The sequence below is a fragment of the Convolutriloba macropyga genome, chromosome 8 (assembly GCF_964194025.1).
Source record: "Convolutriloba macropyga chromosome 8, txConMacr16.3, whole genome shotgun sequence".
In the NCBI taxonomy this organism is placed as follows: domain Eukaryota; kingdom Metazoa; phylum Xenacoelomorpha; order Acoela; family Convolutidae; genus Convolutriloba; species Convolutriloba macropyga.
The window spans coordinates 66,050,575-66,071,346 of record NC_134475.1 but is presented as its reverse complement, the minus strand read 5'-3'; the positions used below and the strand labels follow the sequence as shown (position 1 = coordinate 66,071,346).

At 36.8% G+C, this 20,772-nt stretch overlaps 2 protein-coding genes across 2 annotated transcripts in view; both read right to left on the bottom strand.

Moving 5' to 3' along the window:
• LOC142345144 (adenylate kinase 9-like) overlaps nt 1–5,127 on the bottom strand; it is a 163,123-nt gene extending 157,996 nt beyond the window's left edge. Inside the window, exons 1-3 of the mRNA XM_075397232.1 lie at nt 4,840–5,127; nt 2,701–2,874; nt 2,123–2,219 (exon numbers count right to left, since the gene is read on the bottom strand). Of these exons, the coding sequence (XP_075253347.1) occupies nt 2,123–2,219; nt 2,701–2,874; nt 4,840–5,127 (559 nt within the window). The remainder of the gene's footprint in view (nt 1–2,122; nt 2,220–2,700; nt 2,875–4,839) is intronic.
• A 14,802-nt stretch (nt 5,128–19,929) lies between these two features.
• Nucleotides 19,930–20,442, bottom strand: LOC142345143 (uncharacterized). The gene has a single exon (XM_075397231.1). The coding sequence runs from the start codon at nt 20,440–20,442 to the stop codon at nt 19,930–19,932; it is 513 nt and encodes a 170-aa protein (XP_075253346.1).
• Between the last annotated feature and the right edge of the window lie 330 nt (nt 20,443–20,772).

Genomic DNA, 20,772 nt, shown 5'->3' with positions numbered 1-20,772 from the left:
AACCAATTCGCTTGCTAAACAGCTCCAGGCTAATCCACTTAGTTTTTTAATTGAAAGTTTATGGTCGTTTCATTTTTAAAAATAATTGACTTTTCAATAAATAATGGCTTAATTAACTTTTCCTCTATTTTTTTCTTAATTTGTTCAACTTCCAGCTTAGTGTCAGCAAAAAAAGACTGCTTCTTCTTTCTACTGAGTTAACATTTATTCTCGGTTGCAGTTTTAAGCCTGAAATTATTGTTTTCTGGCTTTGATACTACAAGATTTTAGATTTTTGTTTGTTTTGATATTTGCCAGTTTTTCACGTTTTCTAATTTTGTCACATTATCACATTATTGACAGTTCTCATGTCACCTTATTGGCATCCAAATTAAAGCACAATTGAACATATTAAAATTCTGAAAGATATAAATCATCGTTTTAATGGCCTCGACGCCTCTTTCTTGAAGAAATCAATTGAATTTTTTAAGTTTGTCTTAACTGTCATTTATACTTTGTCGTTTCGGTCGTATGAAATTTCCTGTATAGTGATAGCTTTCATTGGCTTTTCATGGAAGAATAGAAAAACCGATATTCTGATATTAGCAGATAGCTGATGGCTTTTATGACTTTCAAACCCATCGTTTTCCAAAATTAAAAAAAAACTTTTTTAACTTCGCAACTTTGTTCTTTTTATGTTTCTTTTTGTTACCTAATCTCGTTAGTTGATTAAAGGTCAAATATGACATTATGGGTGTCAAGGGAATAAAAAGGATTGGTGTCCCAAAATCTTTTTTTTAAAGATTTTGTTATGACCTTACTGGCTTCGACACCGCTTTTTCACAAAAAAAAATTAAATTAATTTGATTTTTGTCATATTTGACGTTCTTTTTGTAGATGCAAGAAATATTCTGGATAATTACAGGTCTCGATGGTTTCCTTTTCATGAAAAAACGACGATATTTAAATAGCTCTTTTTGTAATTAAAGCCTTTCATGACATTGAATGTAATTTTGTTTCGAAAAAAAAATTAAAAGTATTACATACTTTAGCACTTCGCTTTTTTGTCTACTTGTTACCTAGTCTTACTAATGAATGGCCACGTACTACATTATAGCTGTTTGAAGAAGGCGCAATCAAATATATTTTGAGTGCCAAAATTTGGCTTGACGGTTTTGACAGTGTTTTCTGGCAAGTTTCAATTGAAATTTTGTTTGTTCTTTGTTGTTCTTTTTAGCCGCTCTAAAAAATGAATAAGGTCAGGTCCTAATGCCCTTCTATAGAAGCAGTGGTAATCGCAAATTTGTGGTAATATTAATTTATTCCTAATGGTATTTATTACTTTGAAGTTAATTGTTTCAAAAAAATAAGTTAATTTTTTTTACTTTTCTGTTTTTGTTCTTTTTTGTATAATTGTTACCAAACCTTTTTATGGACTGGTCGCATATGTTTTCTGGTGATTTATAAGTTATTTTTGTTTAGTTTCAGGTTTATCTGACGGTATGTTGACTTTGATATTAAATTTAGTTTTTAAGAGGGACATAAATTTTTTGATGTAATTAATGTTTGTTGTTGTTGTTGTTTGATTTTGCTGTTCGTTTTGACTCGCTTTCTTAACATTGACATATTACAGCAACCTAATGCATCAATTTTTACTCCACTGCGTTATTTGTTTTGGAGGTTATCTTATCGTTCATACAGAATTTTTTGAAAAAGACTTGGGCTTTTTTGGGATTCGCAAAAAATAATTTTTGGATTTTTCTATCTGTTCCTCATTTGGTAGACAATTATGCCAAAGTTGTGGATGGGCGGGGTCGGAACCTTATGTGCCATTGCACATTACCGAGCCGCCTTGTTTTAAATAATGATTTACTATGTAATGATGCTCTGTGACTGGGTGGGGACACAAACGGAAAAGATTCTAAAAAGCATACACAAAAATTTATCCGCAAGGAATTTATAACCAATAAAACATCTTTCTAGACAGTGCCTGCCAGAGTGAATTTGCTAATTATGAAGCTCTGGAACTCTAACAGAATTTTTATGTCTATGATTAGACATAAAAATTACAAGAAGTCTTTCTTCTCACCGAAAAAAGTTGTTTTTTTTTCCTCAAGAAGTTGTTAGATAGTTTTTTTCTTACCATAATGATTGCACTCTGGAGACTTGAGTCTCTCCTCGATTATTTGGATCACAAGTTCGTCATTGACAATCTCGCCTCTCTGCAGTATCTGCTGTGCCTAAATAAACCTCAAAATTAATTCGACTAAAACCTGAAACAGTTTTGATAGACGAACAACAACTTGAACTCTTTTCATCACGCCAAACATGCTAGTGCGTCCTTATGGCACCAGTAAAGTCTGTTATGAAATGAAAACTTAAGGAAGCGTTATTTCTGTTTAAATCTATTCTGTTCCCCCGATCACAGGCTTGTGATCCCCCTCTCTCCCTTCCCCATTCCCACAATTTTGCGTTATTTTTTACACAGTAACGTACTATATAAGAACACGTACATTTTCACTGGGTTCATAGACGTTTTTTTTTTTCGGGGGGGGGGGGTATCTATCTTTTTGTTTGGCAGTGCTTGATATTTGTAAACAATGGTAAAGTACCAGTAGTAGTTATCGGGGTCCATATTTATCCAGATCTTTTGAACTCGAAGGTGGGAATAAATACCAAATAAGATGGAAAATAAGGAAGCAGCGGAAACGGAACACTAGCCTTGTTGCCCAGAGTTGTGTTTTGCTGAATAGCCTGTTCCAGACAGTCACTCGGAGTTATCAGCTGACATTTCCAGAAATTCGCCAGTTTGCGAGCAACAGATGTCTTGCCGGATCCTGGTTTCCCGAGTACCAAAAAACAGGTGGGTTTCGCCAACAAAACCTTCAAATCTGCCTGTAAACAAAAAGACTTTTGGTTGTCGATATTCATTTATCTGATAATGGTATCGGTACAAATGACCGATTATCTGCATTTTTGTCTCAAAGAAGGGCTTTACAAAATAATAGTCAATGATGATAAAGGACGTTTTGATTTTCACGGAACAAACAAAATCATACGAAAAAACTTATTTTTGTTTGTTCACTGCCATACACTGCCATTCATGACTGCGCAGATTGAGTAATCAAAACTATTAAAAACTTTAGTCCCCTGAAAGTATTCAAGAAAAATACAATCAAACCTAAAAATTAAGTATAATAAAGACGTAAGATTATGAAAAGTTGTCCCCAAATTTTTTGAAAAAACTGAGAAGTGTATGCAAGATCTATTTGTTTTTGTTCAGCCTGAAATCAATTTTTGGATGTTATTACAGAACAATCTGTGTAGCTGATCTTGCAGGACAATTTTTCGAGTACTCCTCTCTTTTTTGAAAAACTATGAGAAATATAATATTTCAGCCATTTCAAACTTCTTGTAATTTGTTTTTGCTTTTAAAGACTTTTATCCTCATTTATCATCAGGTCGTGGAGTTCGTGGTACAGAGATAATGGAAGGAGAGAAAGCCTAATCAGGCGGTCTTTGTATTCTGACTGGTTCGTTCGTAAAATCCAATTCGTTGCTTACATTTGTATGCTTTCCACTTTTCTTAGATGTCTCGCTCGCTTTCTACAGAACTGCACCGTACGAAATGATAAGAACCATGTAGTTCCCAAAAAGATTTTTCTCGGATTGCCAGCTGGTTCCAGTTGCTATATATCTTTTGATAGCAAAAAAGGATCCGATGGGCTTTCACATCTCTTGTTTGCATTTGCGATCCAATCAATTGCTATATTTGTCATTACAATCCAATCAATCTGCTATGTTAGGACCGTTGCTGATAGTTTAGTGCATAACAACACATAATTTGCAAGTGGGACTGAAAGACTGGGGACCGAGACAGAATAGGTTCTTTTTGTCCATAATTTTTGAACTTTTACTGACTAGCTTAAGGTTTTTCAATTTCTTGAGGTTTTCAATTTCTGTGAGAAAATAATCACATTTTTTGATAGATCATTACAGTGCAATTTTAATTTTAACTGCGGAGTGCTTTCTGTTTAGTCGTTTTGTACACGGCAACCTTCAATAAATGTTGTATCAAAATTAAATAAGGATACATTGAGAGGACGCGGTCAATAATATATCCCGCAGCTGACTAGCTTAAGGTTTTTCAATTTCTTGAGGTTTTCAATTTCTGTGAGAAAATAATCACATTTTTTGATAGATCATTACAGTGCAATTTTAATTTTAACTGCGGAGTGCTTTCTGTTTAGTCGTTTTGTACACGGCAACCTTCAATAAACGTTGTATCAAAATTAAATAAGGATACATTGAGAGGACGCGGTCAATAATATATCCCGCAGAAATCTTGAATAATCGGTCCCTTGTTAATTGGTCTTTTGCAAATTCTTTGATCCTTGCAATAAAAAAGCAAAAATCTGTCGTCGATATCATTGTATATAAACGTTGAGTTAAGTTTATGCTCCACGAAATCTCGTCCTTTTCATATTTTTTATCTTTGTCCCTGATAAAGACCAGGAGTCACTCCTTTTAGTGTAAAAAAAGAGCACAACAAACAATGCGACAAGCTAAGGGTGAGGATCCTGCTCCCCAAAACCCGGGAACCTAATGGATCTATTCTGTTTCGGCCCCCCAGCTTAGTGGGCATAAATCTTTTATGACCCCCAGGCGCATGTGCTATTTTCTTACATAGTAACGATAGTAACGTGCTATATAACAACATACAATTTGTAACGTGGGGGGGGGGGGGGGGTCATAAAAAACACTGGGGGGGGCGAAACAGAATAGATCGACCTATAATTGAAACTAAATTTGTATCATTTTTGCATATCATTTCAGTGTTAACTGGGTAAATAAACTAACCAAGTCGTCATCAAATGGGTCAATGCTATCAAAATCTTTCTCCGTCTGTTCCGTGCCAAACTTCGTTTTCGTACTCAAATGGACGTAAGCTTTATCAATATCCTCCATATCCTCAGTGTCACTGAGTCCAATATCAGAGCTGCTTTCAACTAATTCGGGCTCATCGTTAGGAGCGTTATCTTGATTTTCAACCTCTCCTTCTTCCTCCTCTTCTTCCTCACCAACTTCAACTTCCTCATTCATCTCCTCCTTTTCGTTGGTCTCGGGGTCCTCACTGCTTTCCATCATATAACTGAAAAAAGAACTATGAAGCAAAAACGACGAATCATTTTTGTTGCGACCAAATACTGATTGCATGTACTCTAAAACGTTTCTTGACATTGTTAAGTTTCAATAATGAGATCAAAAAATATGGTCCCAACAAATTTACAAAAATATTATCGATGATTTCCGATGAAATTGCACTTAATTTGCAACATATTTTTGCTGTTCGCTTATGTGGCCGTTGTAATGATATTTGAGTTTTGATGAGATTTCTATCTTTAAATTTATCACAGTATTCCTCTGTTTCTGCAATTTGAATATCCACAAATTAGGTGCCAAGAGACCCAAAAATAAGACGGTACAAAAGCTTAGTTTCGGTTATAAAATAGCTGGAATTTTACACCTAATAAGGGGAAATTTTTACACATTATGGATTGCTATTTTAATCCCAAAAATTGATAATTATGTGCGGCAGAACGTAACAGTAAAATAATCGAATCAGATCTAAGATGCTCAATCAATATGAGATTTGAGTACGATCAAAAGAGTGAAGCACCGGCATTCAGTTAACAATTAATCCCATTCAATTAAATTTTGTAGAACTTGCATCTAAAACTCGCAAGCATGCACAATTCAACATAACAAACAAACAATCTCCTATCAGCTAACACCATTTGTTGGCACATTTGCAGCAAAATTTCTATCAAGAGCTAAGAAAAACTATAGTTATACTGATTTTGATAATGGATATCATCTAGCTGCAAAAATCCTTCAGAACTCATTTTTTCAAATGTTATAATACATATGGTTATACACTACGTGACTCAAATACGCCAAGATCAACAATTTTATTTCTTAACATGAAAAATCAAATTCAATATTTAACCAATCGAAAATCTCAAAAACATTTTTAAAAAAGAATTTTTTGCTAAAAAACAAAATGAAGAAAACACAAAATGATGCATGTAATTGACGGAGAGTTTCCGAATTAGAAAAGAAGTCAGAAGTTGAGATTTTTGGAAAATTCTGAAATCAGAGAAAGTTTTAACAATAAATATCTGGAATTACAATACCAACTCGGGAATCATATTTCCAAGGTCTATTTAAAGCTGAGAGCGAAATATCGAATAAAGTTTTAGACTAGCAAACCTTAGGAAACCATGATTATTCGGAAATGTACCGAATACTTGAGTGCTCCAATAACACGAAGAAATTACTGCGGATGCTCCTAAGTTAAAAACTGGTAATTTAGAATGGAAAAAAGAGTTGTCTTGAAAAGAATTTGAGTTGTGGTCATGGAAAAATATTTTTTGAGTACGTTCTTTGATGGAATATTTTGCAATTGGGAAAACCAGTGTCGTATTGATTGAATTTTTTCTCGCTTGATATACTTTCTGAGATAAAAAATAGATACTTGATCAATTGGAAAATGATTAAAAAGGCATTAAACGACGATATAAGAGAACAATAAATGTCCTTCAAATGAGGAACAGTTAGAAACCCCCAAAAATTCACGTATTTTTATTCAAAAAGGGTATGAAAAACGTGTAGATTGCCTCAGGCGCAAATAACTCAAGTTAAAAAGGAGTAAAAAAAAGGCGGCATTAGATTGATGAGATCAGTCATTATTAATATAGCAACAAAATCAATAAACAATAAATCAAAGAACAATAAAAAAAATATTAATTATATCCAAAACTTTATGTCCATTTTTTTAAAACAACTCTTTAACAAGCTCAAAATAGCGTCGGATACAACTGAAACTAAACAAAATAACTTGTGCTTCAGAAGAAAACATGTGACCACTTTATAAAAAAAATTGCGGTAACAATTAGACAAAAAGTAAAAATATAACAGTAAAGAAAAAAATTGATTTCAAAAGAAGGAAAAGCATTCGATGGCAAAAGAAAACATCCAATATGTTTAGGATCACAATAGCCTGTATATGAGGGCATTAAGATTTTTCAATAATCAATTTTTTATGATCACATACGCCTCTATAGGAGGGCATTAAGACCCTCAATTATTTATATATTTATGCGGTTACAAAAAGAACATCAAATAGACACAAAAAAATTCAATTAAAACTTGCAAGAAACCACTGTCGAAGCCGAAAGGCCATATTTGGCCCCTCAAAATATATTCAAATGAGCCTTTCTCAAACTCTAAAACGTAGTATAGGCCTTTAATTAGTGAAAATAAGTAACAAGTAGAACAAAAAAGACAAAAAAGTGAAAAATTATTTAACAATTTTGTTTTTTTTTTGAAAAAATATATTTTTAAAGACCTGAGGGCCATCAACTATCTACTCAAATCAAAATAACGCTCATTTTTGTCTCCATAAAAAGCCAAAGTCATGAAAACTATCAACTATCTAAACCATCTACTCCGTCAATTATCTACTTCATTATTTTCAAAGTCATGAAAGCCATCAACTCTACTCAAATCAAAATAAAGGCTCATTTTTTTCTCCATAAAAAGCCAAACATCTGCCTTTATCCAGGAAAATTCAAACGAATAAAAAGTCGAAGCAACAACGACAGTTAACTAATGTAAAAATTTCAATTTCTTTCTTGGAGAAAGGGCGTTGAAGCCGTTAAAACAATAACCTATGCCTCTAAATAACTCTATATTTTCTATTCTGCCTTAGTTTGAATGCCAATAAAGTAATATGGAACCATTCGGACCTACCAAAATTGAGCTTAGATGTTAATGATTCTGTTCTTTAATTAACATAACAATTCTTTTTTTAAAGACCGACTGATTACAATCCGAAATACTTTTTCCATTGTAACAGTCCAGGATTGGACCAAAATCAGCCCCGCTTTTGCTGTTCGTCCTTTTACGACACTCTACTTGTTTAGAATGCTTGAGATCTAGATAATTTGTTTGTTAAAACATCAAAAATAAATGCTGCGTTTTTGAGAATCATAGAGTAAAGTTATCAAAAAACAGCAAAATTTTCATTCTAGACTACTCTCAATGGAAGTGGAGGTAACAATAGCTCCCTCTATAGTTTACAAAGATTGTGTTTGTAGTTTTTTTGGTGTGTACTTTCGACAAATTTAATCAAAATGGACTATAAAGCTTATTTCTGGCAATTTTTTGCTGAAAAATAATGAATTTTGAAAAATTTAGTCAAAATTACGGCCAAAAAATTAAAACAAACAACAAATTTAGCGCTAATTTGGTTGACAACAATTGCTACCCAATCTCTAATAAAAATAGCTCAAAATCAAAAAATTCACAAAGTGAAAGGCTAGCAACAATAGAAAGATCATACTTTCTGCTAACACAAAGGTCACTGATCAATTAAATTAATTCTAAAAAGATCATATAAGAATCTTAGAAAACAATCCAAGTTTAAAACAGGAAACTTTAATGTTTTTTAGAACCATAAACTATCTAACAGTTATATTTATGGTTGATGTAAATTAGTGAAGTATTTCGTTGAACTAACCGGTGTAAATTGTACAAATTTGAAAAGCCGGCGTTAAATCTTGTAATAACAAACACTTTCACACCTATGACTTTAAAACGTTTTTGTTTTCTCCAAGAAATATTATTAAGCGATGCGTTTGGCTGATTAGTAAGGGAAAAAGCAGAACGAGGATGGCAATGGATTTTTTCGCTGCAATTTGCCAATAATATCAATGAGAACCACTACAGTCATTATATTACAACTGATATCTTTTAAATGCTGAAAATCAATTTGAACTTGTTTTGGCGCAGGAGTTTGCCGAGTCGAAGTTTAAAAGTGAATCATAAAATTGGTAATACTTGACGAAAAATTCACTGAGCTAGCACAGATTTAGGATCATTCCCTTTATAATCCCCAACAGCGACGGGCTAACTGTTATACAACCCGGATAGCAAAACCAAACATCTTGGTAACTTTAAACGGTGGGCTATATGAAATAGTGAAGGCGGTTGTACTGCTGTTTCTCATTGACAATATCGGTGAACTGCAGCAGAAAAACCAAAACCAATATTTTTCGAAAAAGCCAAAGTTTTAAAAATAAGGGGTGCAATTGTTTTTGTTTTCACCCGATTTAACGCCAGTCTTCATAAATAATTATTCTCGTACAAGGCGTATGCGAGCTACCCGAAACTCCCGTCACTCCACGATTTAATTTATTCTTGCGATTATCATGTAGAGTTATTTAATTAAACGTACGTATAATATCACAAAATCACTTTACTATCACTATGTACTTTATCTGTTGTCAATGGTCGTCGGATTGTCAGGACAAATCTATTGTCTTTCATTTTTTTGTTTCAAACTGTAGACAAAATTTATGTGTTTTTTAAGCTCACTTCCCTAGTCGAGACCTGTCCTCGACAGATTTAAGGTATGAAAAGACTGTCCTCGACAGATATTGGGTATGAAAAAAAATTGTGTGGACCTAATGTGATTTCCTGGACTTTGGCTGGAATTAAAACATACGTCCTGGAATTTTACTGGACAATAAAGGGATTCTGAAAATTGTCTGGACAATAAAGTTGTTCTGGAACTTGGCTGGACAATAAAATATGTCCTGGAATTACGCTGCGACCGTTACAATGACTTGTTTTCAATTTCCTTCAAAGTTAAGAACATGTAGCACAATTGTTTAAGCATTGGGTAAGATTATAAAAGGTCACGAGATCGAACCCAGATGTTGTCGGAACTTTTTAGCTTGCCTCATTTTTGCATATGAAAAGAATTTGGCTGGACTTATGGAAAGAATTAGCCTCGAATTTAACTAGGGTCCTCGACCGTGTAATTTAATTCAATATTTACCCCCTACCTATAATTAATAGGTCTTTTCATAAATTCCAGGTCTCGACTAGGGTTTCCTACTAGTGTACTCTGCCATTAGTTGGTGTTGGTTACCTCCTTAGTCTTGTTTTGTGTCATATGGGATTACTTCGTAACATGGCACAGTCAAACCATTAACAAAATGCAAGAACTCCCCTAGGAATTGACATTTCGGGAAAATATTTAGGAATATAGGAATAACACAATTAGTTTACGTTATTTAGTAAAAAATCAGGGGAAAAGAAATCTAGACCAATCATATTGTACGATTGCAAAAAGTATGGTAAGCTGGTTCATCAGAAATATTCCTTTTGAACATGAACAAATGAGACGTTCAGTTTCAACTCTTTGAAGAAACGTTATCTCTTTCACGCGCCCGTAGAAATGGTACTCCAAGCATCTCTTTTTTTTCGCAAAAATTCAACTCAAAGGCACTTTCGGAAATGATTACGTAAAAATATATGTCTACGCAGAAGACCAGTAGGGCACGCTGCTAAAAAAACTAATACAAATTTCAACAAAAACAGCAACATTGCAGGCAATTGTTGATTTTTTCGATAGGACAATAAAACGCACTGCAGCATCCAGGGCCAAACTTGCAGCAAATTCAATTTGAAGAAACAGTTCAGTCGAGTGGGAAGGCAAGGAACAACTCAGAATAATAAGACTTGTCAAAAAGTAGAGTTTTTTTAATGAACTTTATAAATTGAACTTTATAAAACTGAACTTTATAAAATTGACAACCCATCATCAGACGATTATGCAGTTGTCTGCCTAAAAATTGGCAGACATAAGGAACCGAAAGGGTTGAAAAAAATGAGAAAATACACAAATTAGTCATTTTTTGGTCGAGTCAAACAACAATGGTCCAGTCAAAATATGTAAAAAAAAACATTATCAAATAATTCTACCAATACTGGGATCAATATTCTGCTTCATTGAATGGAAATAGTACAAAAAGTGCAAATTGATTTTTTGAAAGTCAATTTGCACTTTTTCTGGTACTTTTTCTTTCTTATACAGCAAACAAAGAAGGCTAAGTTTTTTACAAATCTTAGACGCCTGCTTTAAAAAAGTTGATATTACCCAGGTCGAGGTGTGCGTTAATGATCAGACCCATCCAGACTAAAATTGGTCACGCACACCTCGAGCTGGGTAGCCAGCAGTTCCTAAACTTAATTTCTTCAAATGGCACAAAGCGACTTTGCGAAACCTAAAATGAGACGTGAGTTCACATCAACCAACATGATGAAAGGCAGTCTCATATTCATATTAAAAATTGCGTGTGTTTTCAGAAAATCAGATCAAAAAGATCTATATGTGTTCCGATAATTTTTTAAAATCATTCGCTATTATATGACAACGAAACAAGTCCATCAAGTTTGTTGGGTTATGGGTTTTCGCAAGCGGAATAAAAAGCGTTTTTAACTAAACAGAAAAATTAATTTCTCAGAATGAAAGAATAACAAGAATGATACTTAAACAGTAGAATTTAGAGGTTTACAGGAGAGATCTGATCATCAGATCAAGATGGTGATTTGATTTTGGGGAAGAAAAAAGGGTCGAAAATCAGCTGTATATATACCCATTATCAGTGCGAGAAAGTCAAGATACAAAACGAACTTTAGCACCATGATTTACAGTAGGGGTCGCAAGGGTTACCCAATATGGTTTGCGTCTGCAAATTTCCCAGAAAACAGTCGCAGGGGGTACCAGAGATGGTATGCATTTACACTTTTCTAAAAATTCGTTCACAATTCCGGTGGTACCTTAATCATTCAATACATGCTGGGAAGATTTTACATCAAATTATTTCTCTCCAATATTAGTTATCTAGATTCACCTATTTGAAACGAATATTGATTCTAAGCACCATTTCTTGACGATTCAATCATATAAATTCTCTGATCAAAATCAATTGGCTTTGTCTTTCTAATCTGATAAGTTAAACTTTCTTTCTAATTCTCACTCAGTTTAAGACTATAATTTGATCGATACTCTAACACCCCCACTCAGAGTTGAGCTGATTGCGTAGAGTCTGTTCCCATCAAAACAGTTCTGAATGTTTCCACCTTCGATAAGGGTAAAGATTTCGTGAAGATGTCGGCTGCCATTTTGTCAGTAGGAACGTAATGAATTGAAATAGTCCCATCTTCGGTCTTGTCCGGAATGAAGTGAAATTTTGTCTCAATGAGTTTGCTCCTCTTGTGCATGACTGGGTTTTGGCACAATTCAATACAATTTTGCTTGTCCTCTCCAATTGCTATGGGATGTTTCTGTTGGATGCCGCAATCCTCCAGAAGTTGTTTCAGATACAATGCTTCTTGAACTGCTGCTGCCATGCACTGATATTCTGCTTCTGATGAAGAAAGAGCAACTGTGGCCTGCTTCTTGACACCCCAGCTGAGTGCTGTGCCACGTCCATTGAGCTTGAAGTAGAAGCCCGTCGTTGATTTTCTGTCGTCCACGTCATCAGACCAGTCTGCATCACTTTCCCCCACTAAATGATAACTAGCTTCTTTTGTGTAAGTAAGTTTTAAACTTTTTGAACCTTGAAGATATCGCAGAAGTCTTTTTCCGCACATCCAGTGTTGATTGGTAGGTGCATTCATGTGTCTGGACAGAATATTGACTGTGAACATGATATCTGGCCTCCTATGTTTGGCCAGACACAGAAGTGATCCAACCAAGCTTCTGTAGATCCTCTGATCAACTTCTTCAACTCCGTTCTGTGCTGTCTGAAGTTTCAAATTCGAACCAGCTGGAGTTCTTGAGGGTTTGCATTGATCCATTCGAAACCGCTCAAGCATTGTTTCGTTGTAGCGTTTTTGGTCGACTGTGACTTTGCCCTCTTCTCGTCTGATTCTTACACCCAGAAACCATTGTAGTCTCCCTCTGTCTTCCATGTGAAATGTTGCTTCGAGTGCCTTTTTGACATCGGAGATTGCTGTCATGCTTCTTGATGCCACAATGATGTCGTCAATCCAGACCAAGATGAAGGTGTGACCCTCTGTTTCTGCTCCTGCGAACATGTAACGGTCATTCTTGCTTCTGGTGACACCCTGTCTCAGTAGGAATTTTGCTAGTTCCTTATACCAGTTGTTAGTTTTCTGCTTCAAACCAAAAGTTGATTTATTAAGTCGGCATACTAACTTCTCTCCATCTGATCCTTGTTTTACAAGCTCCTGTGACTGTTCCAGATACACTTCTTCCTCTATTGGTGAGTGCAGGAAAGCCGTCTGGACATGAAACTGGTGCATCACATGAATCTGCTTCGCAAATAGTTGAAGCAGAATTCTGAATGTCTCTGGCTTGCAGGTAGGCGCAAAAGTCTCAAAGTAATCCAGTTCTTCCACGTGTTTGAAGCCTTTTCCACATAGCGTGCTTTGTATTTTTCCGCTTAACAACTGGGTCCCAATTTCACTTTGTAGACCCTTTTGCTCGGTATGACGTCCCTGTCTCCGGGTGGTCTCACTAGGTTCCAAGTCTCGTTGCCTTAGAGTGCCTTGAACTCGTCCCTCATTTCCCGGTACCACTGGTCCCAACCATCACCATGATTGGCTTCGCAGACTGTTTTGGGTTCCACATAGTCACGCTCAGTCACAGCAAGATGGGTTCTGACTTCTCCAAAAAATTGGGGAACATTCGTTGCTTGTGCCCCTCGTCTGGGCTCTGCCCTGTTCGTTTGCTCCAGTGCCTCTTCAAATAAACCAACTGTCTCTGACTGTGAGAAAACCTCCGTTTCACTGTCTTCCAGTGACTCCTAGTCTCCGAGACTCCCTCTTGTTGCAGTAGACTCTTCATCCAGTGGTGTTTCCTCAACATCTGAGGCATCTCGTCTCGGTGTCGTTTCTTGAGTGTTCACGCTCTCTGCGTCATGCCACTCCTTTATTGCAGTAGATGTGCCCTGCTGTTCTTTGTTGCCATCGTCTTGATGACCATCATCTGGATGCCAGATCCCCAGCTGCAGTGACCCCTCAACTAGTAGGTCGGGCGTCTCTGTGTTTTCAAGGATTGAGCCCATTTCGGACTCCTTGATGATCACATCTCGAACTGTCATAACCTTGCGTGTGCTGCGTTTGTACACCAGGTGTCCGTTTTCTCCTTCAGTGTAACCCACAAACTTTCCTTCCAGTGCCTTGGGTTCAAGTTTGCTGACATCTCTGTCCCAATTCCTGATGAAAACCGTGCAACCAAAAGTAGATAGTTTACTAATTGAAAGCTTAGGTTTTATACCTCGCATCAGCTCTGCTGGGCATTTTTCCTCTCCTCGTCTCACAAGCAAGATCTTGATCCTTGTTGCGTGGAGAAATAATGCTCCCCACATCAATTTGGGAAGGCCGGAGTCAATGAGCAAGCATCTTAATATCTCCAGCAGTGTCCTGTTGCACCTCTCAGCTAACCCATTCTGTTGTGGCGTCTCTGGTATGGTCTTCTCCTGTAGAAAGCCTGCATCTAAACAGTAAATCTTGAACTGCTCTGAGAGAAACTCCTTCGCATTGTCTTGCCTCAGCTTCTTGGGCGTCCCCACTCTGAGAACAAATTTCTTCAGGCTGGCCAGTGCTTCACTCTTTGACTTAGGCAAGTCCACAAACACAAACTTCGTGTACTGGTCTGCAAACACTATGCAGAACCGGAACCCTGACAGTGACATTACTGTGAAAGGTCCCATCACGTCTCTGAACGCCCTCTCCAGCTTCTCTTCTGCTTGGATCTCTGTCACTCTTGGTACTGGAGTCTTTGTGATCTCGGCCAATGCGCACACATTGCATACTTAATCGAGTTCCCCCACTGTCTCTGGTGCATTCCTGACCACTTCCGCTCGATTCAAATGACCCGATTGTCCCTTCCACTTCCCTGCACTGTCAAGTTTCACGCTGTTGGGACTCATCTTGAATTCTAGAACGCTGCAGTGTAAATAAAACAAATTATTTTTTTGTGTTAGTTTTACCCGAGTTCCCTTCTGGAGTTTCCTGCAGCTATTTCTTCTCTCGAAAGTGAAGCTATGTCCCCACTCCGTGCATCTTGAGATTGATAATATGTTTGAAGAATAATCCGGCACACACAAAACATGTTTGAGTTCGCTATGGAACTCCCCTTTGTTTGAGGGTATGCTGATCCTCAAACAGCCTGAGCCAACCACTCTGGAAGCCTCTCCGTTGTGATTTCTGACCACTGATTGAATGGGCAAAAAGTCCAGGAACGCATCGATGTTCGTCACTATGTGATCTGTACAACCACTGTCCACTAGCATGCCTGAAGTTTTCCACTGGGTAAGAGCTGCTTAGTATTCCTCGTCTTGTGAAGCCAATGTTGGAGCCCTTGCCACTGACTCTTGTTTGACTCCATCTCCTTGTCTCCTGCATGCCCTGTCTAGGTGACCTTTCTCACAAAACTTGCTGCGTTATGCTGTTTCCTTGCTCCTGCAGTCCTTGGCAAAGTGTCCAGGAATCCCACACACAAAGCAGTTTCTTTTCTTGGGTCCCTTCTTGAAGTCCCGCTTCACTGCCAGTGCCACTAAACAACTTTCTCCCTTGTGCCTCTGTGGTGTGCTCTCATGGAAGTTCGGCAGCCTTTTCCTCAAATATGTGAAGTTCGTTTCCGGGTTAAATCTTTACTGTATAACAAAACTTTCATACATCATTGGCAGACCATTGAGAACCAAGGCGTTGAAGAGGGTCTCTGAGACTGCTTCCCCTGCTTCTTGTAGCCTTGTGAGCTACTCCTGTAATCTGATGGAGAGGCTATCCAAATCATCAGCATCCTCGAGCTGCAGTCAAGCAAGCTGTGCCACCAAAGTCACCACTGTCGGCGTCTCCACACTCTGAAATCTCTCTTGCAAAAGCTGCCAAGCCTTTGCTTCATATCCAATGCCGTCATCTCCCACACAGTCATGTCTCATCAGCATGAGGGTTGTTGCATCTAGTGTCAGTGCCAGATGGCACCACACATTGTTCCGTTTCTCCTGGATGTCTGCAACTTCCGTCTCATATTCATCCTTCAGCACCTCTTGTGGTTCTTCTTTTCATCATTGCTCGCCCCACTGGCTGTTGGTGCAGGCTCATTGGGCTGCTCCTCTGTCCCACGTACAGATTTGTAGAGTCCCTTTGTCTGTATCATTTCCAGAAATCGTGTGCTCCAGATTGGAAAGTCCTGTGCCTTTCCTGTGTAGGTCAGCAGCTTCACTGTCTGTTGATCCATCGTAGTTTGAGCCGGCCAAACAGTTGTGAAATGAAAAGGTACTAAGCAGAAAACGATTATGACTGCCAACAGCAAATTAGTTTTGTTTTAGAAATCAGTTTTATGGCTTTGAAAATTGCTGGGCCCATAGCCTATTGGGATATGGGTTTTCACAAGCGGAACAAAAAGCGTTTTTAACAAAGTAGAAAAAATATTTTCTCGGAATGAGGGAATAACAAGAATGATAATTTACAGTAGAATTTAGATTTACAGGAGAGATCTGATTATTATATCAAGATGGTGATTTGATTTTGGGGAAGAAAAAAGGGTCGAAAATCAGCTGTATATATACCCATTATCAGTGCGAGAAAATCAAGATACAAAACTAATCTTAACACCATGATTCACAGTGGGGGTCGCAAGGTTTACCCAATATGGTTTGCCCCTGCAAATTTCCCAGAAAACAGTCGCAGGGGGTACCATATATGGTATGCATTTACACTTTTCTAAGAATGCGTTCACATTTCCGGTGGTATCATAATGAATCAGTACATTCTGAGACAATTTTACATCAAATAATCTCACTCTAATATTAGTTGTCTAGATTCACCAATTTGAAACGAATTTTTACTCTAAGCACCATTTCTTGACTATTCAATTATATAAATTCTCTGATCAAAATCAATTTGCTTTTGTCTTTCTAATCTGGTAAGTGAAACTTTATTTCTAATTCTCACTAAGTTTAAGACTATATCTTGATCGATTTTCTAATAAAATTACTTCTGGATTCAAAAATATGAAACAAAAGTCCACAAAAAAATGTATCAAAAAGACTAGTTTTGAAGTTTCATTGAAGAGCATTTCGATACCGTCACTAATTCAAACAACTGTTAGCAGCATTTAGCTGTAGTACGCAATCAGCCTATTAAAACTAAGGCCAGAAACAAGGAAATATTATTACTGCAATATGCTTGGAGGTGGTTTAACGGGAAAAGTACAACTTAAGATTTATTCTTACATTCCGACAGATACGCCACTGATAAAACACTAGGCGTTGAATTGCATTTTTGCCACTAAAAAATTTTTAATGCCTTTTCGATAACCTTATAATACCCAAGTTGAGACGTCGAATTATGACAAGATGTTGGGTATGAAATGATTTTATGTTGACGCTAATAGTCTTGGTCGACTTTATGTCTGCCCTTATGGTCATGGTCAACTATAGGTCAACCTTAATGGCTGCTCCTCTGTCCCAAGTAGTGATTTGTAGAGTCCCTTTGTCTGTATCATTACCACAAATCGTGTGCTCCAGATTGGAAAGTCCTGTGCCTTTCCTGTGTAGGTCAGCAGCTTCACTGTCTGTTGATCCATCGTAGTTTTAGCAGGCCAAACAGTTGTGAAATGAAAAGGTACTAAGCAGAAAAGGATTATGACTGCCAACAGCAAATTAGTTTGTTTTAGAAATCAGTTTTATGGCTTTGAAAATTGCTGGGCCCATAGTCTATTGGGTTATGGGTTTTCACAAGCGGAATAAAAAGCGTTTTTAACAAAGTAGAAAAATAATTTTCTCGGAATGAGGGAATAAAAAGAATGATAATTTACAGTTGAATTTAGATTTACAGGAGAGTTCTGATTATTATATCAAGATAGTGATTTGATTTTGGGGAAGAAAAAAGGGTCGAAAATCAGCTGTATATATACCCATTATCAGTGCAAGAAAGTCAAGATACAAAACTAATCTTAGCACCATGATTCACAGTGGGGGTCGCAAGGTTTACCCAATATGGTTTGCCCCTGCAAATTTCCCAGAAAACAGTCGCAGGGGGTACCAAAGATGGTATGCATTTACACTTTTCTAAGAATGCGTTCACATTTCCTGTGGTATCATAATGAATCAGTACATGCTGAGACGATTTTACATCAAATAATCTCATTCTAATATTAGTTGTCTAGATTCACCAATTTGAAACGAATTTTTATTCTAAGCACCATTTCTTGACTATTCAATTATATAAATTCTCTGATCAAAATCAATTTGCTTTTGTCTTTATAATCTGGTAAGTTAAACTTTATTTCTAATTCTCACTAAGTTTAAGACTATATCTTGATCGATTTTCTAATAAAATTACTTCTGGATTCAAAAATATGAAACAATAGTCCACAAAAATATGTATCAAAAAGACTAGTATTGAAGTTTCATTGAAGAGCATTTTGATACCGTCACTAATTCAAACAACTGTTAGCAGCATTGAGCTGTAGTACGCAATCAGCCTATTAAAACTAAGGCCAGAAGCAAGGAAATATTATTACTGCAATATGCTGGGAGGTGGTTTAACGGGAAAAGTACAACTTAAGATTTGTTCTTACATACCGACAGATACCCCAGTGATAAAACACTAGGCGTTGAATTGCATTTTTGCCACTAAAAAATTTTTAATGCCTTTTCGATAACCTTATAATACCCAAGTTGAGACGTCGAATTATGACAAGATGTTGGGTATGAAATGATTTTATGTTGACGCTAATAGTCTTGGTCGACTTTATGTCTGCCCTTATGGTCATGGTCAACTTTAGGTCAACCTTAATGGTCATGGTCGACTTTAGGTCGACCGATATGGGAATGGTCGACTTTGAGTTTTGACAAATACGTTTTTGCATATAATGTACTTTCAGGTGTTAGTTGTTTTATTTCAGTTTGCAAAAAATTATGGCCAAATACAAAAAATATTTTTTTCTTCAAATCTTTTTTCGCGCCAACATATTGTCTTTCTATTTCATATCATTGACATGTTTCTAGTGCATTTTATGCTGTCTTTGTACATACGGGGTACTCAACACTCAGTTTAAAGTACCTATGAAACCTAAAAATGCACCGAGCATTTGTTAAAAGAGATCCTTGAGCAGACTTAAGGTCGACCGTACTGGATATGAAAAGACCATTGGTCGACTTATGAAAGGAGTTTAAGTCGACGATATCAGATATGAACAGACTATTGGTGGACAAATATTGGATATGAAAAGACTTTAGGTCGAATATCACTAAGGAAGTCGACTGTGTATTTAAGGTAGGGAAATTACCCCCATGTCGACTTTATAAGTCTTTTCATAAAGTCGACCTCTCAACTGGGGTAGCTCTCCGATTATTGAACTCCAAACATTTAAACGATGTATACGCCCGTCTCAAGTTATTGGACATCGAAGAAGTGTAGATATAATATAGCTATTTTGCAAATCAACGTATAGACTTGCTTGTACCTCGTGCCTCTAAAATGAGAATTAAACTCTTGCAATACAAAGTTAATGCAACTTTGATGCCGCCGATAATTTTAAACAAACTTAGTCGTTTATATTTTCTTTACACAATGTAAAATAACTCATACCGACTTTAGCTAGGTTTCTGCATCTCTTACATAAATCTGCTCGGAAGTGATAATTAAGTTTTTTGGACTCAACCCAAATAGAAAATGAAGACCCTATCTGGCACTACATAAGAAGGTCTAGATACCTAATCACTGTGAAATATTTGGAAGGGAAGGCAGATCTTTCCGCTTATAATACATTCAAATTAATCAGAAACGGCATTAATCGACAATTAGGAAGAGTTACCTAAACAACGTATATTTCAGAAGTGACTACGAAAAATTTTGGATAGTTGCCTGTACGGTTATGGTTAGAAAATTTCCATGTATGGTTCCTTTTGTGGTCAGTTTTATGACTAATATGCGTACAGAAATTTGTTTTAATAATTGCAGAAAATTTATCTGACTGTTTTAGTTTTTTCCGCGAAGGGTTTTTCTAGTGGATCTTTCTTTTAGTGTTCTTTAAGCGTGATTTCTTTTCACAGTTTAGGTTCTGTCAGCTCTTTCCGCGTCAAGTTCAGCTGGTTCTCGACTCTCAAACAGTTTCTCTTCATCTTTTATGTGCTCGTACATTTGACACAGAGTACATGAGGTACAAAATACCCCAAGTGTGTAATCTTGACATGCATTTCCCGCAATATCCCGTTGTTCACGCATGGTGTGCCTCAGGTAACCCACAATAAGGGCAAAAATCAAGGATCCAATATACCAAATCGCAAGAAAATACAATTCCAGCATCGATAAAGCACTTGAAAAATCAAAAGATTTGGCCTTTTCTAGTCGCTCTTTCGTTGAGGAATCGGAGGCGAAGATTTGAAATGAAATCCGAGTGACGAAATACATGACGCCAGGCACCACAAGCATAAGGGTTGCAATAAATGCGGCGTTTACGCGCCCAATTTTTCTGCTGACTAAAAGTGACGTCACACATGGTAGGAAGAAAGTGACAAGGCATGTAGTAAGACCACAGTGACAAAAGTTGCGATTCCAATACCCCATATTTATAACGATTGACTGGCCGTTGTGATCGACTGGTCATTACAGGCCGTTACCAGGTTTGAATTGGCAAATTAAGCATGATATTAAGAGCCAGCGCCCCTAACAAGTAAGGTCGCGGACCCTTTGGTTCGTCTTTCTTTTCTATTTCTCAAAACTTATCTTATTGTATACTTGCCTAATTTTTAAATTCTTAATATTATAATGTCTTCGTTCCGTCGTTATAATTTCCACAAAATTACGCACTTAGGGGTGGGGGGGGGGGGAGGGGTGGTTGCTCGTAATGGATGTTGAATCGCGTGTCACTTCCTTATATGATTTTATTTCTCATGA

Coding starts and splice junctions, on each gene's coding strand:
- LOC142345143 (XM_075397231.1), bottom strand. CDS start 20,442: ATGGGGTATTGGAATCGCAACTTTTGTCACTGTGGTCTTACTACATGC.